Source organism: Capsicum annuum, chromosome 9 (genome assembly GCF_002878395.1).
Source record: "Capsicum annuum cultivar UCD-10X-F1 chromosome 9, UCD10Xv1.1, whole genome shotgun sequence".
Lineage (NCBI taxonomy): Eukaryota > Viridiplantae > Streptophyta > Magnoliopsida > Solanales > Solanaceae > Capsicum > Capsicum annuum.
In genome coordinates, this window is record NC_061119.1 from 48,983,517 (window position 1) to 48,998,381 (window position 14,865).

At 31.5% G+C, this 14,865-nt stretch overlaps 1 protein-coding gene across 1 annotated transcript; it reads right to left on the reverse strand.

Annotated features, from left to right (window-relative positions):
• Window positions 1–208: 208 nt before the first annotated feature.
• On the reverse strand, window positions 209–5,723 carry LOC107841542. The gene is made up of 3 exons (XM_016685430.1): window positions 5,537–5,723; window positions 4,410–4,972; window positions 209–283 (listed from the first exon to the last, which is right to left on the reverse strand). Exons 1-3 carry the CDS (start codon window positions 5,721–5,723, stop codon window positions 209–211), a joined length of 825 nt encoding a protein of 274 aa, XP_016540916.1.
• Window positions 5,724–14,865: the final 9,142 nt, after the last annotated feature.

Genomic DNA, 14,865 nt, shown 5'->3' on the forward strand with positions numbered 1-14,865 from the left:
ATAATGATAGCTTATCATTTCTACTCTCCTTTATAGGTTCATCGAGCATCTCGACTCAAGTCAGTTTACTCAAGAAGGAGTGTGACTTTTCAGTTTCTTTTGTCCATCTTTTCCTTTTTTTTCTAATATTTTCTTATGTGTCTACTTGTGTGAGGAAGTTGAGTTAGTTGGGAAAATTTTTGGCTTAACTGTTCATCTTTTTGAAAATCTAAAGGCATATAGAGACGTATCCTGCTCTACCATTGCTTCCACCTTCAAGTATCTTCAACTTAGCATTTTTGATCTGATAAACAACAAAATTTCTTTGGCGGGAGCTTAGAATCATAATAATGTGGTAAATAAATACACTTTAAATAAATTAGAATCTCTTTAATGTTTTACAATTTGCATTCTAATTGTAAGGTGTACATATTTTTCTTATTGTTTCTGCTTACATGTTGCCACATAAGATGACTAAACAACTGAATTCTGAAAATTTATTCTGTATATAAGGAAAAGAGGTGAAAAATTGAAACGATCAGAGGAAAAAAGATAAAATTTCTAGACATGACTTGTTAACAATGTTGGAAAAGAAGTAAATACAATATTGGAAAATATAAATGTAACGAGGATATTGTACCAAATAAAGAAACTTTTTGGATATGCAAGGTAAGACTACGTAAGATACATCATTGTGGTGGGGTCCTTCCCCAGATACCACGCATAGCGATAGTTTTAATGCACCGAGCTACCCCTTCTTTTAACAAAACTTTCTGGGAAAATGCACTTTATTTTTTTAATTATTAACTAGAGTCTCTTTACAGTGTTAGCCACTTATAATGATATAACAAGATGGTATAGAGTATTCCCAAAGAGTAGATTTTGAAAATTGAGGTAATGAATGGAAAATCAATTGCTAGACTTTTCGTTTGAATTTTATCTCCAAAATCTAATAATTTAGTCATAATTATATTGGTTTTCTTCATTGTATTGATCCTGAGATGTTGTATATGGTTAAAAAGACCTTAACTTAGACAAATAAAGTAGAAACTTTTTTATTTATCCAGTTGTCAGAATGGTTATGAAATATTACAAATGAAAAGAGTGGCACATGATAAGCGTGTTAAGATTATTCCATTAAATATAACATTGTATACTAGAACCATTATTTCTTGAATGTTGTCAGTTTAAGAAAACAATTATAGAATTTCATTAGAACATATTATTCGTAAGAAAACCACTTCAAATTTTAACTAATTCTTTTGAAATTCATTGTGCACTTGATTCCTCTCCGTTTATATGTACTTTTTGACTAAAGGCCAGAGATTTTTGTTGTTCAACTTCCCAATGGCTTTTATGAGTAACAAGTCAGGTGATCCTATCAATATTTTGCCTAAAAGTGAAAACTTTTACATAACACATCAGCTATAGGATTTTTTCAATTAAATGAAATAAGGATACGTGTACATTGCAGCCTGAGATTTCAACAATTGTTGACAAGGTTTGAGTTGTAAAATAGGGAGTTATGAAGTCTTCTAACTGTAAATATGTTCTTTCTCAAAGAATTATATTGTATCGACAAAAATTTTCATGATATGCATATGTATTTAATCATATGGTTAGGTTGCTATTGTAAATAAAGGTGGAGTGGTGGCATATGTCGATGGTGTTTATGTGTTTGTCCCATTTTGTAGATATCAATGGTTAACTATCAATTTCAATTTACAACTATATATTGAGTAAAGAGACACTTTGAATGATAAACCATCTTAGAAATAAGCTTCACAAACAATATTCAAAAATGGATATCTGCTATAGTTTCTTAATGTAATTATATCTTCCTTGGAGTTCGTTCGTTAGGTTTAAGTTCAAATTATTGTAGTAATTATTTACTGTTATAGATTTCTTGGTCTGATATAAGTTCTCTAATTAAGTTTCACTGTTCAGTTGTGCACGTTGGCTCCCATTGAAAAAGTTGTTGATTGATCTACTTTCACCTCCACCATCAATGCTGGCAGCTGTTGCAATTTTTACTATGCACCAGTAGAGGTATGTGTAATGAGTGAAATAAAACCTATGAGAAATATATGAGCTATTTTATATCATCTTTTTAAGTATAGTATACTTTTGATGAATATCAATTCATTTATATTCAGCTAATTATATTTGTATATCTCAAGAGAAAAAATATGTTCACCAAATTCGTACAACAACATAAAAGTTGGCATTGATTAATTTTTTTCTATGTTTTATGAGAATCTCTACACTTCTTACCATAACTATAACATGAAAAAAGAATAGGAATCTGATTTTATCATAGAATTATCTGATTCTGTATAGCTTTTTATATTTAACAAATTTGATTGTCAAAAAATGTTGTTTTGAAATTATCTAACCACACATAAAACCTGATTTTGAAAAATGATCCTCCGATTTTTTGATATTGAAATGAAACAACCAATTTACAAGATTAATGCCTGATTTTGAAGTTATTACTCACCATCTATATAGAGATAACAAATATTATTAGTGAATGCTATTGAAAAGATAAATATTTTAAACACTGTCCACGCATCGCGCAGGTACAAATACTAGTTTATACTAAAGGGTATATGAAAATAATGGTGGGTAGTGGGATGGGGTGTCGTGGGACTCGAGATGAGACGGAATATATTGAACCAGATATAGCAAGGACTTAATATATATTATTTTTTATTTTAATTTATGTGACACAAATAAAATTTAGATAATTAATTATATTTTAGATATGATTTTAGATTTTTTTAAGCTATTAGCTATTATAATTTATAATACTTTTTTGGCGTTATAAATTACTATTTTTTAAGCTACTAGTCAATTATATTTTTAAAATAATTTAAGCTTTTAATTATTGTTAGTAATAAAAATTTTTCTTCTATTCCAATTTAAGCGACACTGATATAATTTTGAGAGTTAACCAAATATTACAATTGAAGTAGTGAAACATACATATATTAAATGACTCATAATAACTAACTAGAAGTGATATAACAAAATTAATATACAAAAATACTTATAAAAAAATTTAAGTGGGCCTTATATAAGATGTTAAATTAATTTAAAACATCAAAAGTTAATTTATCATTTTATGTCTATTTTACTTTTTTTAATCAAATAGTTTTTTAATTTTTTTAATACTGTAATGACTTATAATAATTAATTATGGGTGATATAATAAAATTACGGTTGAAGCAAACATATCATAAATATCTACTTTACTTTTTTCATTAAATATTATTAATTTTCTAATAAATAAATGATATATAATAATTAGGAATGATATAATAAAATCACACAGCAAGTAGGCATGATAACCACTAGCTCCCGCTTAAGTTGGTTGCTCACTCGTTCTTCTATGTAGTAGTAAAGTAATATGAATGGTAAAATTTAACTTATAATTTAATGTAAAGGAAACTATTATTTGTTTCTATTATTTATTAATGAGAAAATGCACAAAATCTTCATTAAAGTTGTTTTAAATTTACCATAAACACTTAAATTTTATGGGGATTCTATGACCACTAATAATTTGAACCAATCTCTGATTGCCATGTATTAAAATCTATAAGTTACAAAATAAAAGAGAGAAAAAGACCATTTTTGAATAAATCATAATAAGAACTTTCTAAATCCTTCCCTACCCTACTTATTCCCTTTCCCCAATCATCTTCACCACAAGTTGGATGAAAATAGAAAAAAGTTAGAGAGTATTGAGAAAGAAGAGGTCATTGCTTGAATAGTGCTGCAGTTGTAAAAATCAGTTGCCATTATTCTAAGTTTACCCCAACTAATACTATATGGATTGAAAAAATAATGACGCAGACCATAGAAGTGGTTCTCTGTTGCCAGAAAACGTTTATGGATAGAAAAAATAATGAAGCAGATCATAGAGAAGTGGTTCTTTATCCGAATTTTTTTTTCATCGGATAAAATGGTGACGAGCATTGACTATCCCCTCAACATTTCTTTTCACTTTTCATAATTTTTTTATCATCTCCATCGGAAAAATCAAATGCCGAAGATGAAATCTACTACTAGTACAGTGAAGAAAGCATCTTTTTGTCGCCGAAATTTTTTTTTTTTTTGATAAAATAGTGGTTGACAGTGCTTATCTCTCTCTTCATATTTTTCAAAAATAAGAAGTCAACTTGTGACTCCATAGAAACATAGCAAAATATATTTTCCACATAGTGCAAGAAAATGATTTCTCATTTTAAGCTAGAATCACAAATACATTCGACGAGCTTCATCTCTTGAAATGTCTTTATAATAAACTCACTAGATACATCTTTAAATACTTTATTTTTTTTTTCTACATAAGGCACTATGCAATCATCTAAGAATTCATGGTTCATTCGATTCCGCAAGTCATTCTTGATATACTTCATTACCGAAAAAGCTTTTTCAACTGATGCAATGGTAACAGGTGGAATCAAAGCAAACTTCACTAAAAGGAATACAAGAAAATAGTTTAAATGCTTCTTTGTCTCAACTAACTTTCTGAAAAGTTCTCCAAGTCCACCCAAATGAGAGAATCTTTTATCAATATTACGAACATCAATAATGTAATTAACAAGTTGATTCTCAATAGCTCTCATTTTGAATTCATCGAAGTCATCAGGATATAATTCAGTCATTCTAACTATTTTTTTTATATCAAAACTAGAAAACAAATCGACTGGATTCAAGCAAACAACTTCATTAAGCAAATCGCTTGTCACTTCATTGAAACGGTCATTAAGTTCTTGCCAATCAATTATTTTATAGAAGACATTCACACGATAATGATACAAAGTAGTATAATCAACTACTTTACGCCTTGATCTTCCAAAATTAGCAAATGGTTCATCATAATTGGGTAATGGAATGTTATGCTTGACACAAAATGCATCCACCTTTTCTTTAAGTGAATCACATTCAATATTTTTCTTTAAGACGGGATCCCATTTATTATCTGTTAAAGATTGCAATCTTCTCTTTGTTATCTTTAATATCCTGCTCTTTTTTTTTGGAATGACACATTAAGATCATTTGTGATTCCTAGAATATCAGTCATCAAGCATAATAAGAATCTCAAACGTTTGATAACTTCTGAGAAATCCCGATGCACTAATTTTTCATCTAAAGTACTTACATTCTCAACAAGACTATCAAGTACATCAACAATAGAGGCAAGGTTACTGACAAAGTTTCCAAATAATTTGTAGTGAGATCCTCAACAAGTATCACCGGCTTTAATAAGACCAAGTTCTTGATTTAGGCCTCTACCCATTTCTAGTTCCCCCATATCTAATGCCTCTCTGAGTTTTTTGTTTAGACTCTCTAAATTCATCAACTCTTTTAAAAGAAGCTCCTAACAGATTCAAAATGTTTGAAATCAATAGTACAAATTCTTCCATCGGAATACACTTTTTAGAAACCGCAACAAAAGCCAGTTGAAGTTGATGAGTAAAACAATGAACAGAATGAACGACTCTACTTTCTTGTCTAATCAATGTTTTAAGCACACCTAACTCACCTTGAATATTACTTGCCTCATCATAACATTGCCCATGTACATAAGATAAAGTCAAAGAGTGATAAGCAAGTACATCCGCAATTACTTTCTTTAAAGACAATGCACTAGTATCTTTAACATGAACTAGTCCAATGAATGCCTCTATCACAAATCCCTTCTTATCAACATACTGTAAACAAATAGCCATTTGCTCTTTGTGTGACACATCTCTAGATTCATCAATCAATAGTGCAAAGTAATCACCATTTAAATCCTTTATTATGGACTTAATTGTTTCTATCTTACACGCAGTTACAATATTTTTTTGAATATCATGAGAAGTCATCTTATTATATTTTGAGCTTTTTCTAACACATAAGGTTTAAGCTCATCACATCTCTCTGCATACCAAGAAAGAATTTCAAGAAAATTACCTTTTTTTAATGACGATTCACTCTCATCATGACCGCGAAGTGCCAAACCTCGACTCAAGAGAAGTCTCACCACATCGATTGAAGAAATTAAACGAATTCGATATTCATGCTTACTTTTATCATTCAACTTGTAAAATACCGTCCGAATGAATTTTTTTTCCGCATTAAATCTTCACACTTTCTTTTGCATTGATAACGAATGCTATTTGATGGACCAATATGTGTAGCAAAGCCATCCTTCCTATGCCAATTCTTATATCCTTTAGTCAAAAATACATTTTCACTAGCTTGATGAACGCTTTCCCCTTGAAATAAATAACATGACAAACAATAAGCCGCATCTGCACTTATACTATATTCCAACCAATCGGGATATTCATCAAATTATGAAGAAATAAAATGCCATAGTATTCCAAGGTTGGCAAAGACGTTTTATAATGTATACCCTCCTTATCTCATCACGAATGTTTGCAGGATATTTTAGAATTGGCATTCTTTTAGTTGGATCAGACTTTAGACTATTTGCATTGAATTTTTGTCTCTGAGAAGGGTGAGATGGTATTTCTATTTGATCGATACTTTCATCTCGACGTAGTTGATTTTGATTTGGAGATACTGAACTTGTTCTTGGTACTTTACTGAAATATTTCTCCAAACTCGTCAAATCGCAACCTGATGTAACAGTCAAGTGCATCACACATTCACACTATTAGTAGATGATTCAATACCGAAAGAATTAGAAGCTAATGAATTATTGAACAATTGATAAAGTTTCACAAATAATGTTATCTGTTAAATCACCAATTTTGTGTTTAAGTGATCATTAGTTACGTACTAAGAAAGCTATTTTGCCCAAAGCAAAATAAAATTCACAAATTTTTTTAAAGGCATAAAACAACTTTCAAGGATAAAAATATTGCTTCAAAAAAATACTTTTTTACACTTCAAGTTTAAATCTTCAATGACTATGTTGAGAAAACTACAACAATAAGCCAATAAGTGATGGGGTAGGGCTGGGGCAGAAGGATTTTTTAAGATGAAAGAATTGAAAGCTTGAAGGAGACAAAGTGGGTTTCTTTTTAGTTTCTATAGAGGAGAATAAAAAAAAGTGTTGTTTTAATTGGGTTTTGTTTAGAAAAAGTCTATTTTTTTTATTTAATTTAATAATTCTACTATATAGAAAAGCTAGTTAAGAACGACTAAGGGCAATATCGTAATTTCACATCTAAATTTAAGATAATTTTTCTCTATTAACATTGTTTAGAAGTATCTAGAGTATTCATAACATTCTCTCTTAAACCTTTGCCTCCTCAAACTTTTCCATGGTGGTCAAATTAATTTTCTTAGTGACAAACCCCCGATTTACACTGAATAGACTTTCCACTGTAATTCGCTTTCAATCAACTTTTTTGGTTCTATTTCTTTTAACACAAGGTTATAATTTCAGGTTTGTTCATCTTTCAATTTTTGCCCAAATCTTCATTTTTCGGTCAGTTTTATTAGTACTTGTCTTTTGAATTTTTTAAGATTCCTAAGTTCATGATTGTTATCATTTCGTGTTTCAATATGTTCTTCACTCCACATAGATAAAGATGAAAGATAAGATGACGACATTGATTTTATTTGCTTTGAATTTTAAATTTTGAAAAGTATCACTTCAAATTCTGTTAAAGGGGATGAATTCATGAATGATTATATGTAGAATAGTTATGTTTTCGTGTGAATGTAAACTGATTTCTTATTTGTTGTTTCTATTGACCTTTTTTCCTTAATTAAAAAGTAAAAGAAGGAGTTGGAATTATTTACAAACATAAGCCGTAGTTTTTATGTAACTCAGTAATGGTGAGCATGACATAATGCATGTTGTGTCTTTAGTACTTACTTTTTCTAATTGTATTGATCAACTAAAAGAATAATTATTTTAATTGTAGCATCATACCTGATTATATTATTAATAGCCTTAATTTCATTAATAACCCCAGTTTTAGTTTTGCTTGGTTACAGATAAGTCAACGTTTAAACTGAGGGTTGTGCTTTCGTTAAGTATATGCATACATGACATATGAAAGGTTCCTGTTACTTGATCTCTTATTTTTCTATCAATTTCTATCTAATTTCAACTTTAAAATCCTTGAATATAACTTTAGTCTGACAAAACACTGATAATATAGAGTGCTTCTTTATATTACACGTGAGAGAACTGTCCCAAGTTGGCATTCCTGCAAACCTAGAGGTGGACTTATAAATTGTCACAACGTGAGTGGAAAATTAATAAGTTAATCATTCCTGCAAATCTAGGGTTAGACTTATAAAAGGTCACAACGTGAGTGAAAAATAAATAAGTAGTCAGAGTAGAAACTCCAAATACTTTCAGAGTGTTAGTTCTAGGCATATTGTTAAAAGCGACACTAAACATATCATGACCCGAAAACGAGGCTCATAATGACACTTGTCACAGCGTACCTTGATAAGTAAGCCTATCACCCAAACTGCTATAAAAAGAGGAAAAGACAGAAATATCCCAAGGTAAGGTTTCTAGAACGAAGACGAACCATATAAGTAATCATAACAATGCAAAAAGAATTTATCCAAAATACCAATCATGCCCAACTATGTACTAATACAATCCAAACCAGGTGTCAATAGTGTAAGAACTATGTACTAATACAATCCAAGAGTCAAATACATAAGAAAAATAACCATAAGGAAATAATATTTGTCTCCAAATACTAATAAAGACATAACTACTGTAGAAAGATAGAGGTGAACTTCGGACGCATGAATGTCCAATCGCTACCTTAGAAGCTCCAACAATCGCTTAAGTCAATCAAGCTGAGACAAAGTTAAAAGTAAACTTCTTTAAAAAAAAAGTGTAATTAAAAGGAAAAAAAGTACTTTTTAAGCCAAAAAAAATAAGTTGCTGGAGATGGGGATCGAACCTAGGCAGCTGGGGTGACGTGACTCTGCACACGCTTGACCGCTGGGTTGTTGCTGCCTTTCATGTGAAGGTTGTGCAGCCTTTTATATATATTCAATAAATATTATATTCAATATATATATTCGGAAAAAAAATTCGATGAAGTTTGTTCATCTGACCACGCTTGCTACAATGTAGCTACGCCCATGCTTCACATTCTTCGTCAATGGCTGACGATAGCGCTATAAAGACCATATTCATTTCCTCATTACTTCCATACCCAAAAATCCTCTATAATAAAAGAGGAGTATTTCCTCCAATTAATTTCTCAAGCATTGCTCCATTTTCACGATCGGTGAAATTTCTAATCATAAACTGCAGTAATAGCTCGAAGAATGATAAAACAGAGAATTTGAAGGACACATAATAGGTATGGTGAACGAAAGGGTAGCAAAACTTTTGAACATAAAAGAGAGCAAGATTTTGTTCGATGGAGATGACAAGAGAAAGAAAAGAACTTAATAAAAAATAAAAATTGAAAAAAAAGTTAAAAAATAGAAAGAAAAGGGGAAAAAGTAGAAAATAATTGGGATAAGAGACAAGTACCACGGTAAACTCTACTCGTAGTTGCTATGACATATCTAAATTTTATGATGGTCTCATTTTTTCTGTATTCTAGTGCTCCTTTTTGCTGACGTGGATGCTAAGTGGTAGAATATTTTTGTGCTTCTTTTGTGCTGATCTGATAGCCATGTCAAAACAAAGGAAACATAAAAATACAGAAAGGATAATTTTAGGGTGGTAACAGAATTTTCATAAAATTTAAGTGTGTCATAAAAATTTCGGAGAAAGTATGGGGGTATTTGTACCTTAATTTTAATAAATATGAAATATTATATTTTTTATTCATCTCTCTCACTCTCCTTGAGAGGGTGAACAACATTCACTATGCCAGATGACTATAAATGACATATTAATATCAATGTGAAATTGTTAAGGGGGAGGGGTCATAAGACCCCTGAAAAATTTAAGTTATTTTCTAAATTTGAGACAATTTTAATGGGTGGTTTATAATTTTTTTTTTCTTTATTAATTCTTGTCACCTTTATTGATATGAATCAGGTAGGGCCAAAGTCCCTGCTCAATATACGAAGACCTTTACATCTTGTTTGGTAGATACGTAAATGTGTATTACTTCACTTCCTTTGCTAAGATGGAATAAAACATCTCTTTGTTTTTCAACTTTGGAATCTAGAAAAATACCATCTCCATTTTTTTCAGCATAAAAAGGCCTGTGACCTCTCATAATAGTCTAGCAAGGGTTGTGAAGATTAGTTTTCTTTTGTGGATGTGGTAGTGACAGTGTTTAAACTTAGATTTCTTTTTCCTCCAACCTCTTCGTTACACCTTCCACTATGTGGACATTATGCATTGTCAGAGGTTGTGAGTCTGTTTTTACTATCTTTGCATCGACCCCATATTCCACCCCCAGCTCAAGCCCGATTAAGAGAGCCTGGCTTTCTACCATGTTGGAGTACATTTCATTATCCTAGTATGAAAATAAATTTGAAAATCTTCTAGAATAATTAAGTTGAGATGTGTATCCTCTATTTCTCAAGCATGTTTGATAATCGAAACCAAGATTGGAGTTGTATAAGTAAAATGTCAAAGAAAAAAATATAAAATATTCTTCTTACCACTCTTTTCTCAAATCATACAAAACCAAAAATGATGAAAAATCCAAACTTTTATATCATTAAACTGATATAAAATTCAATCTTAAAATAGATGGTCCTTCATACTTCTCCAATTCATTCAAATCGTAGATCTGTGTAATGACTCTCTAGGTCATTTTTCTTATTTCTATACTTTTTTTTGAGTTTAGAGCTTTACTATAGCTATCCTTGTTGGGTTCTATGCAATTTTGAAGATTGACAAAGTGACATAAAACATATAAGTCAAGCTAGTTCACAGATACACTATCTCAAAGAGCTAAATTTGTAGCTCACTAATGAATAAAGACAAGTGTGCAATAATCAAGAAACGGATGATGGCTACTTTTGAAAATAAAAAAAAAATAAACATGTGCTAAATTGAAGAGTTAGAGTTCGACTACAACACTAAAGAGGCAAGGAGTTTGATTTGAAGAAGGAGTTTCACTTGAAGTAGAACTCTAAACAAAGAGAGTTCTAGTTGATAAGACATTGTAATTGAAGAACAACTCTATGAAGAGTAGTGCTTAAATAGAAGATCAGTCGCTTAAAGTTACTTACACACTCATATAGCAAAAAGGCAATTGGCAGATCGACTTTGTAAGTGCTACTTGAATACCGAAGAAACACATTGAAGAACCTGGTCCTAGTGTAGTGTTTAGTTAAGAGTTTGAGCATTCATGTATTAGGATTTGTTCGTTGAGTTGTAATGTTGATCTAGTCTTAGTTTAAGTTGTGCTATAAAATGAATTACAAGTTGGGATAACTCGAAGAGTGGAACACATCAATTGGGAGGTTTGTGAGTTGTTAGGAATTAGAGTTTATAACTCCTTAGGTTATATATGTTTGTAATTTTTTGTTGAAAGGCTCATTGTGGTTTAGTGAAGTCGGGCTTAAATCCTATAGAGGTACAGGTCGTAGCTTTTTACACCTTTTGTGAATCGGGGATTTTCTACATAAAACAATTGCATTCTTTATTTACTACTCTTACCGCAAAACACATTAGGCAACAGATAAGTAACAATTAAGTTAAATATCTAAAATCTAGGTTGTGTAGAATATCAATTGACATCAACATGGGTTATCTTCCAAAGTCTAACCCTTAATATAAGATCATGATGAATTTTGCACCACCAATTGAGCACAATAAATGACAATCAACAACCCAACCTCCTCTTTTTTGTGGATCTTATTTCATATAGTAGAAGGCTCGAATGAAAAAATTCATTAATAGACGAGCATTATGAGTTGTGTGATGGAATCATTATAGGACCAACAATCTTTATGAAAATGTTAAAGAAGAGTAGGTTAAGAAAGTAATGAGTGACTTTACTCCAAATGATCTCATAACACTCAAGAAAAATGTGAAGGTCAAAAACATTTTTATTTGTGGTCTAGGTCCTAATGAGTACATTAGGATTTCAGATTTTACCATTGCAAGTAAATATGTGATGCACTATTTAATACTCATAAAGGGACCAGTCATGTAAGAAAGTTTAGGATAGCAATGCTATTAACTGAGTATGAAACATTCAAGATGAAGAAGAGTAAGTCAATGTAAGAATGAACACTAGACTCACATCTCTGGTCAATGAGTTATCATCATTAGGAAAGGTTCTCATCACCAAGGAGCAAGTTGATAAAGTCTTAAGAGTCCTTCCAAAAGCTAAATGAGATATGAAAGTCATTGCGATAAGAGAAGCCAAGTCTACCACCACTATGATACTTGATGAGTTGGTTAGTAATTTGAAAACTTATGAAATGAACATGTATGATCTTGAAAAGGAGAAAGTAAGTAAGGAAAAGTCACTTGCACTAAAAGCCTATGATAGTGAAGAATCTGACCTTAATGAAGAACAAGTGGCATTTCTAGCAAAAATTTTAAAATATTTTTCAAGAAAAGAAAGAGATATAACAAAAAAGAAAAAAGTAGTAAGAAATTATCCAATGATATATCCAAAGTTGGCTGCTATAAGTGTGATAAGACTAATTACATGATCAAGGAATATCTACTATGGTAAACTATGTAGAATGAAAAGGGACTAAAAAGAACTGAGAGAGAAGGAAAACTTAAAGAAAAAGGATATGTAAGAATTTCCATGAGGGTTGTGCTATATCTTGTTTCGGCAATGATCAATTGACAACAAGGAACCAAGTCCCTGGGTCTTCATGAATTCAGTCCAACTATCACTATTCTGCGTAGTTTGTCTATTGGTGTAATAAATTACGCAGGTGAGCTTGTGCCTATCAGGACACCTAGTTCAATCGTATTTCTACGCTGATCATTATTCAGTTATAAATAGAAAAGAATGCTCCTCAACTCACCAAATTTTGCAATTAGATTATTCAAAAAGAGAAATTGGCAAAAACTCAAATATTGCTCAAGTCTCAATCTTTTATGTGCTTAGAGAGTGTGTGTTCTTGAGTCAAGTCTTGGTCTATAATTAAATTACTTGTATTATAAGATTAATGCTTTTAGTGTGTTCTTAACAGTGCTTAGGTAGAGTTACCTGAGTTGATATTGGTTAGAGTTAATCAATATCGAGGTAATTTCTTGGCAGAATTGTCAAGGTAGGTTTGTCATAGAGTTGTTGCAAACCATTTGAGCCTAGAGTTAGGTTCCAATCACGCTTGTAATCAAGAGTTTGATTATAGTGGATTGTTGAGTGCTTGTGAGGGCAAGCCGTGGTTTTTTCTCCCTTAAGCAAAGAGTTTTTCACGTTAAATCTTTGTGTTCTTTAATTTTTTGTAAAGTGTTGTTTCTTTACTGCTTTACTGTTTGATTACCTGTGTCTGACCTTAAGAGACCTGGTCCTTCATAGTATGGTACAACCCCCCCCCCCATGTTTCAATAATTGGTATCAGAGAAAAAAATACTCTAAAAGGTTCATACCTAGAGTGATTTATTGATCATGGTTTCTCCACCTAATCTGGAAGAAGGGCAATCTACCACTAGACCACCCCACATTAATGGGCAGTACTATGGGTGGTGGAAAATCAAGATTTATGACTTCATTACGACTGAGGATAGTAAGCCGATGGACATAATACTTGATGGTCCTCATGTGCCTGTTAGAGAGCTCAAAGAAGGAGACATAACAAAGATGGTTGTCAAAAACATGAGAGAGTTTGATGATGAAGATCGAAAGAAAGTTGAGAAGAATTATAAGGCAAAGAAATTGTTCTGCTTATGAAAATGCTACAAAAATCTGAGATTGCCTGAAGACAGCTCATGAAGGAACAACTGATGTGAAGGATTCAAAAGTTTACATGCTAACTACACAGTATGAAACTTTTCTATGAAGGAGGGAGAGACAATTCAAGAAATACATATAAGATTCACTTCTATCACAAATGAGTTGCACTGCTTAGGAGAAGTGATTCCTTTGTATATGTAAGTGAGAAAAAATTTAGGTGTTATTCCTAAGTCCTGGAAAATCAAAGTGGATGCTATTACTAAGGTAAGAAACCTGAAGGCTCTCACTATGGATGAACTCATTAGTAATCTAAAGACTCATGAGCTCAAGAAGCAGCAAGGATAAGAGAAGAAGAAAGCCAAAAGGGAAAAATCTTTGGCATTGAAGGCTTCAAATCTGATTCAATTGAAGAAAACACTGATGTTGCCTATTTGACAAAAAGAATTGTTAGAGCTATGAAAAAAAGTAGCCAGTTTCAAAGTAGAGGAAGTAGCAGCAAGAAGGGAGGCAACATTAAAGTTAGTCACAAATGTAGAAGTCCCGAGCATTTCATTAAGAACTGTCCAATGCACAAAATAGATTACTAAGAATATCTCAAGACTGGAGGTGACAAAGGAAAGTACAGGAACTAGGTCTCTGTAAAATTAAGAAGAAAGGTTGTAGCCGATTTTGCAGTGAAGCAGGCCCTAGCAGTGTGGAGAAATTCCTTCAGTGAATCTGATGAAGCTGAAAAGGCTGAAGATGTGTCTATGCTAGCTGTGGATATTTAGAGGATTGTCTGTCTTTTGCAAGCACTAGTATTCTTCTAAAGTTTCTTTTGTTTATATTGGATTTGTGTTTTGCGAGTGTGGGTTTTCAGTAAATGAAAGTCAAGTTGATTTGCACATATAGTACTATATCAAAATATTGTTTACCTTTTGTTCTCGTTTAAGGAATTTTTATGCATATAACCCTTTTAAAGATTAATGAAATATTTTGGGACTATAACACCCTCCAACCTAAAAAAGTTGACCAGAAAATTCAGAATTTAGATAGAACACGTCTGATATTTTGCATTCAAATTCAGAAACTACAATACAATAATTTACCT

Excerpts from the sequence above, each read along its gene's own strand:
- LOC107841542 (XM_016685430.1), bottom strand. The coding sequence starts at position 5,723 with ATGGCTATTTGTTTACAGTATGTTGATAAGAAGGGATTTGTGATAGAG. Across the intron at positions 4,973-5,536 it reads TGAGGCAAGTAATATTCAAG|ATAATAAATGGGATCCCGTC; the intron begins GTGAGTTAGGTG and ends AATCTTTAACAG. Across the intron at positions 284-4,409 it reads CAGTTGAAAAAGCTTTTTCG|ATCAAAAATGCTAAGTTGAA; the intron begins GTAATGAAGTAT and ends GTTGTTTATCAG.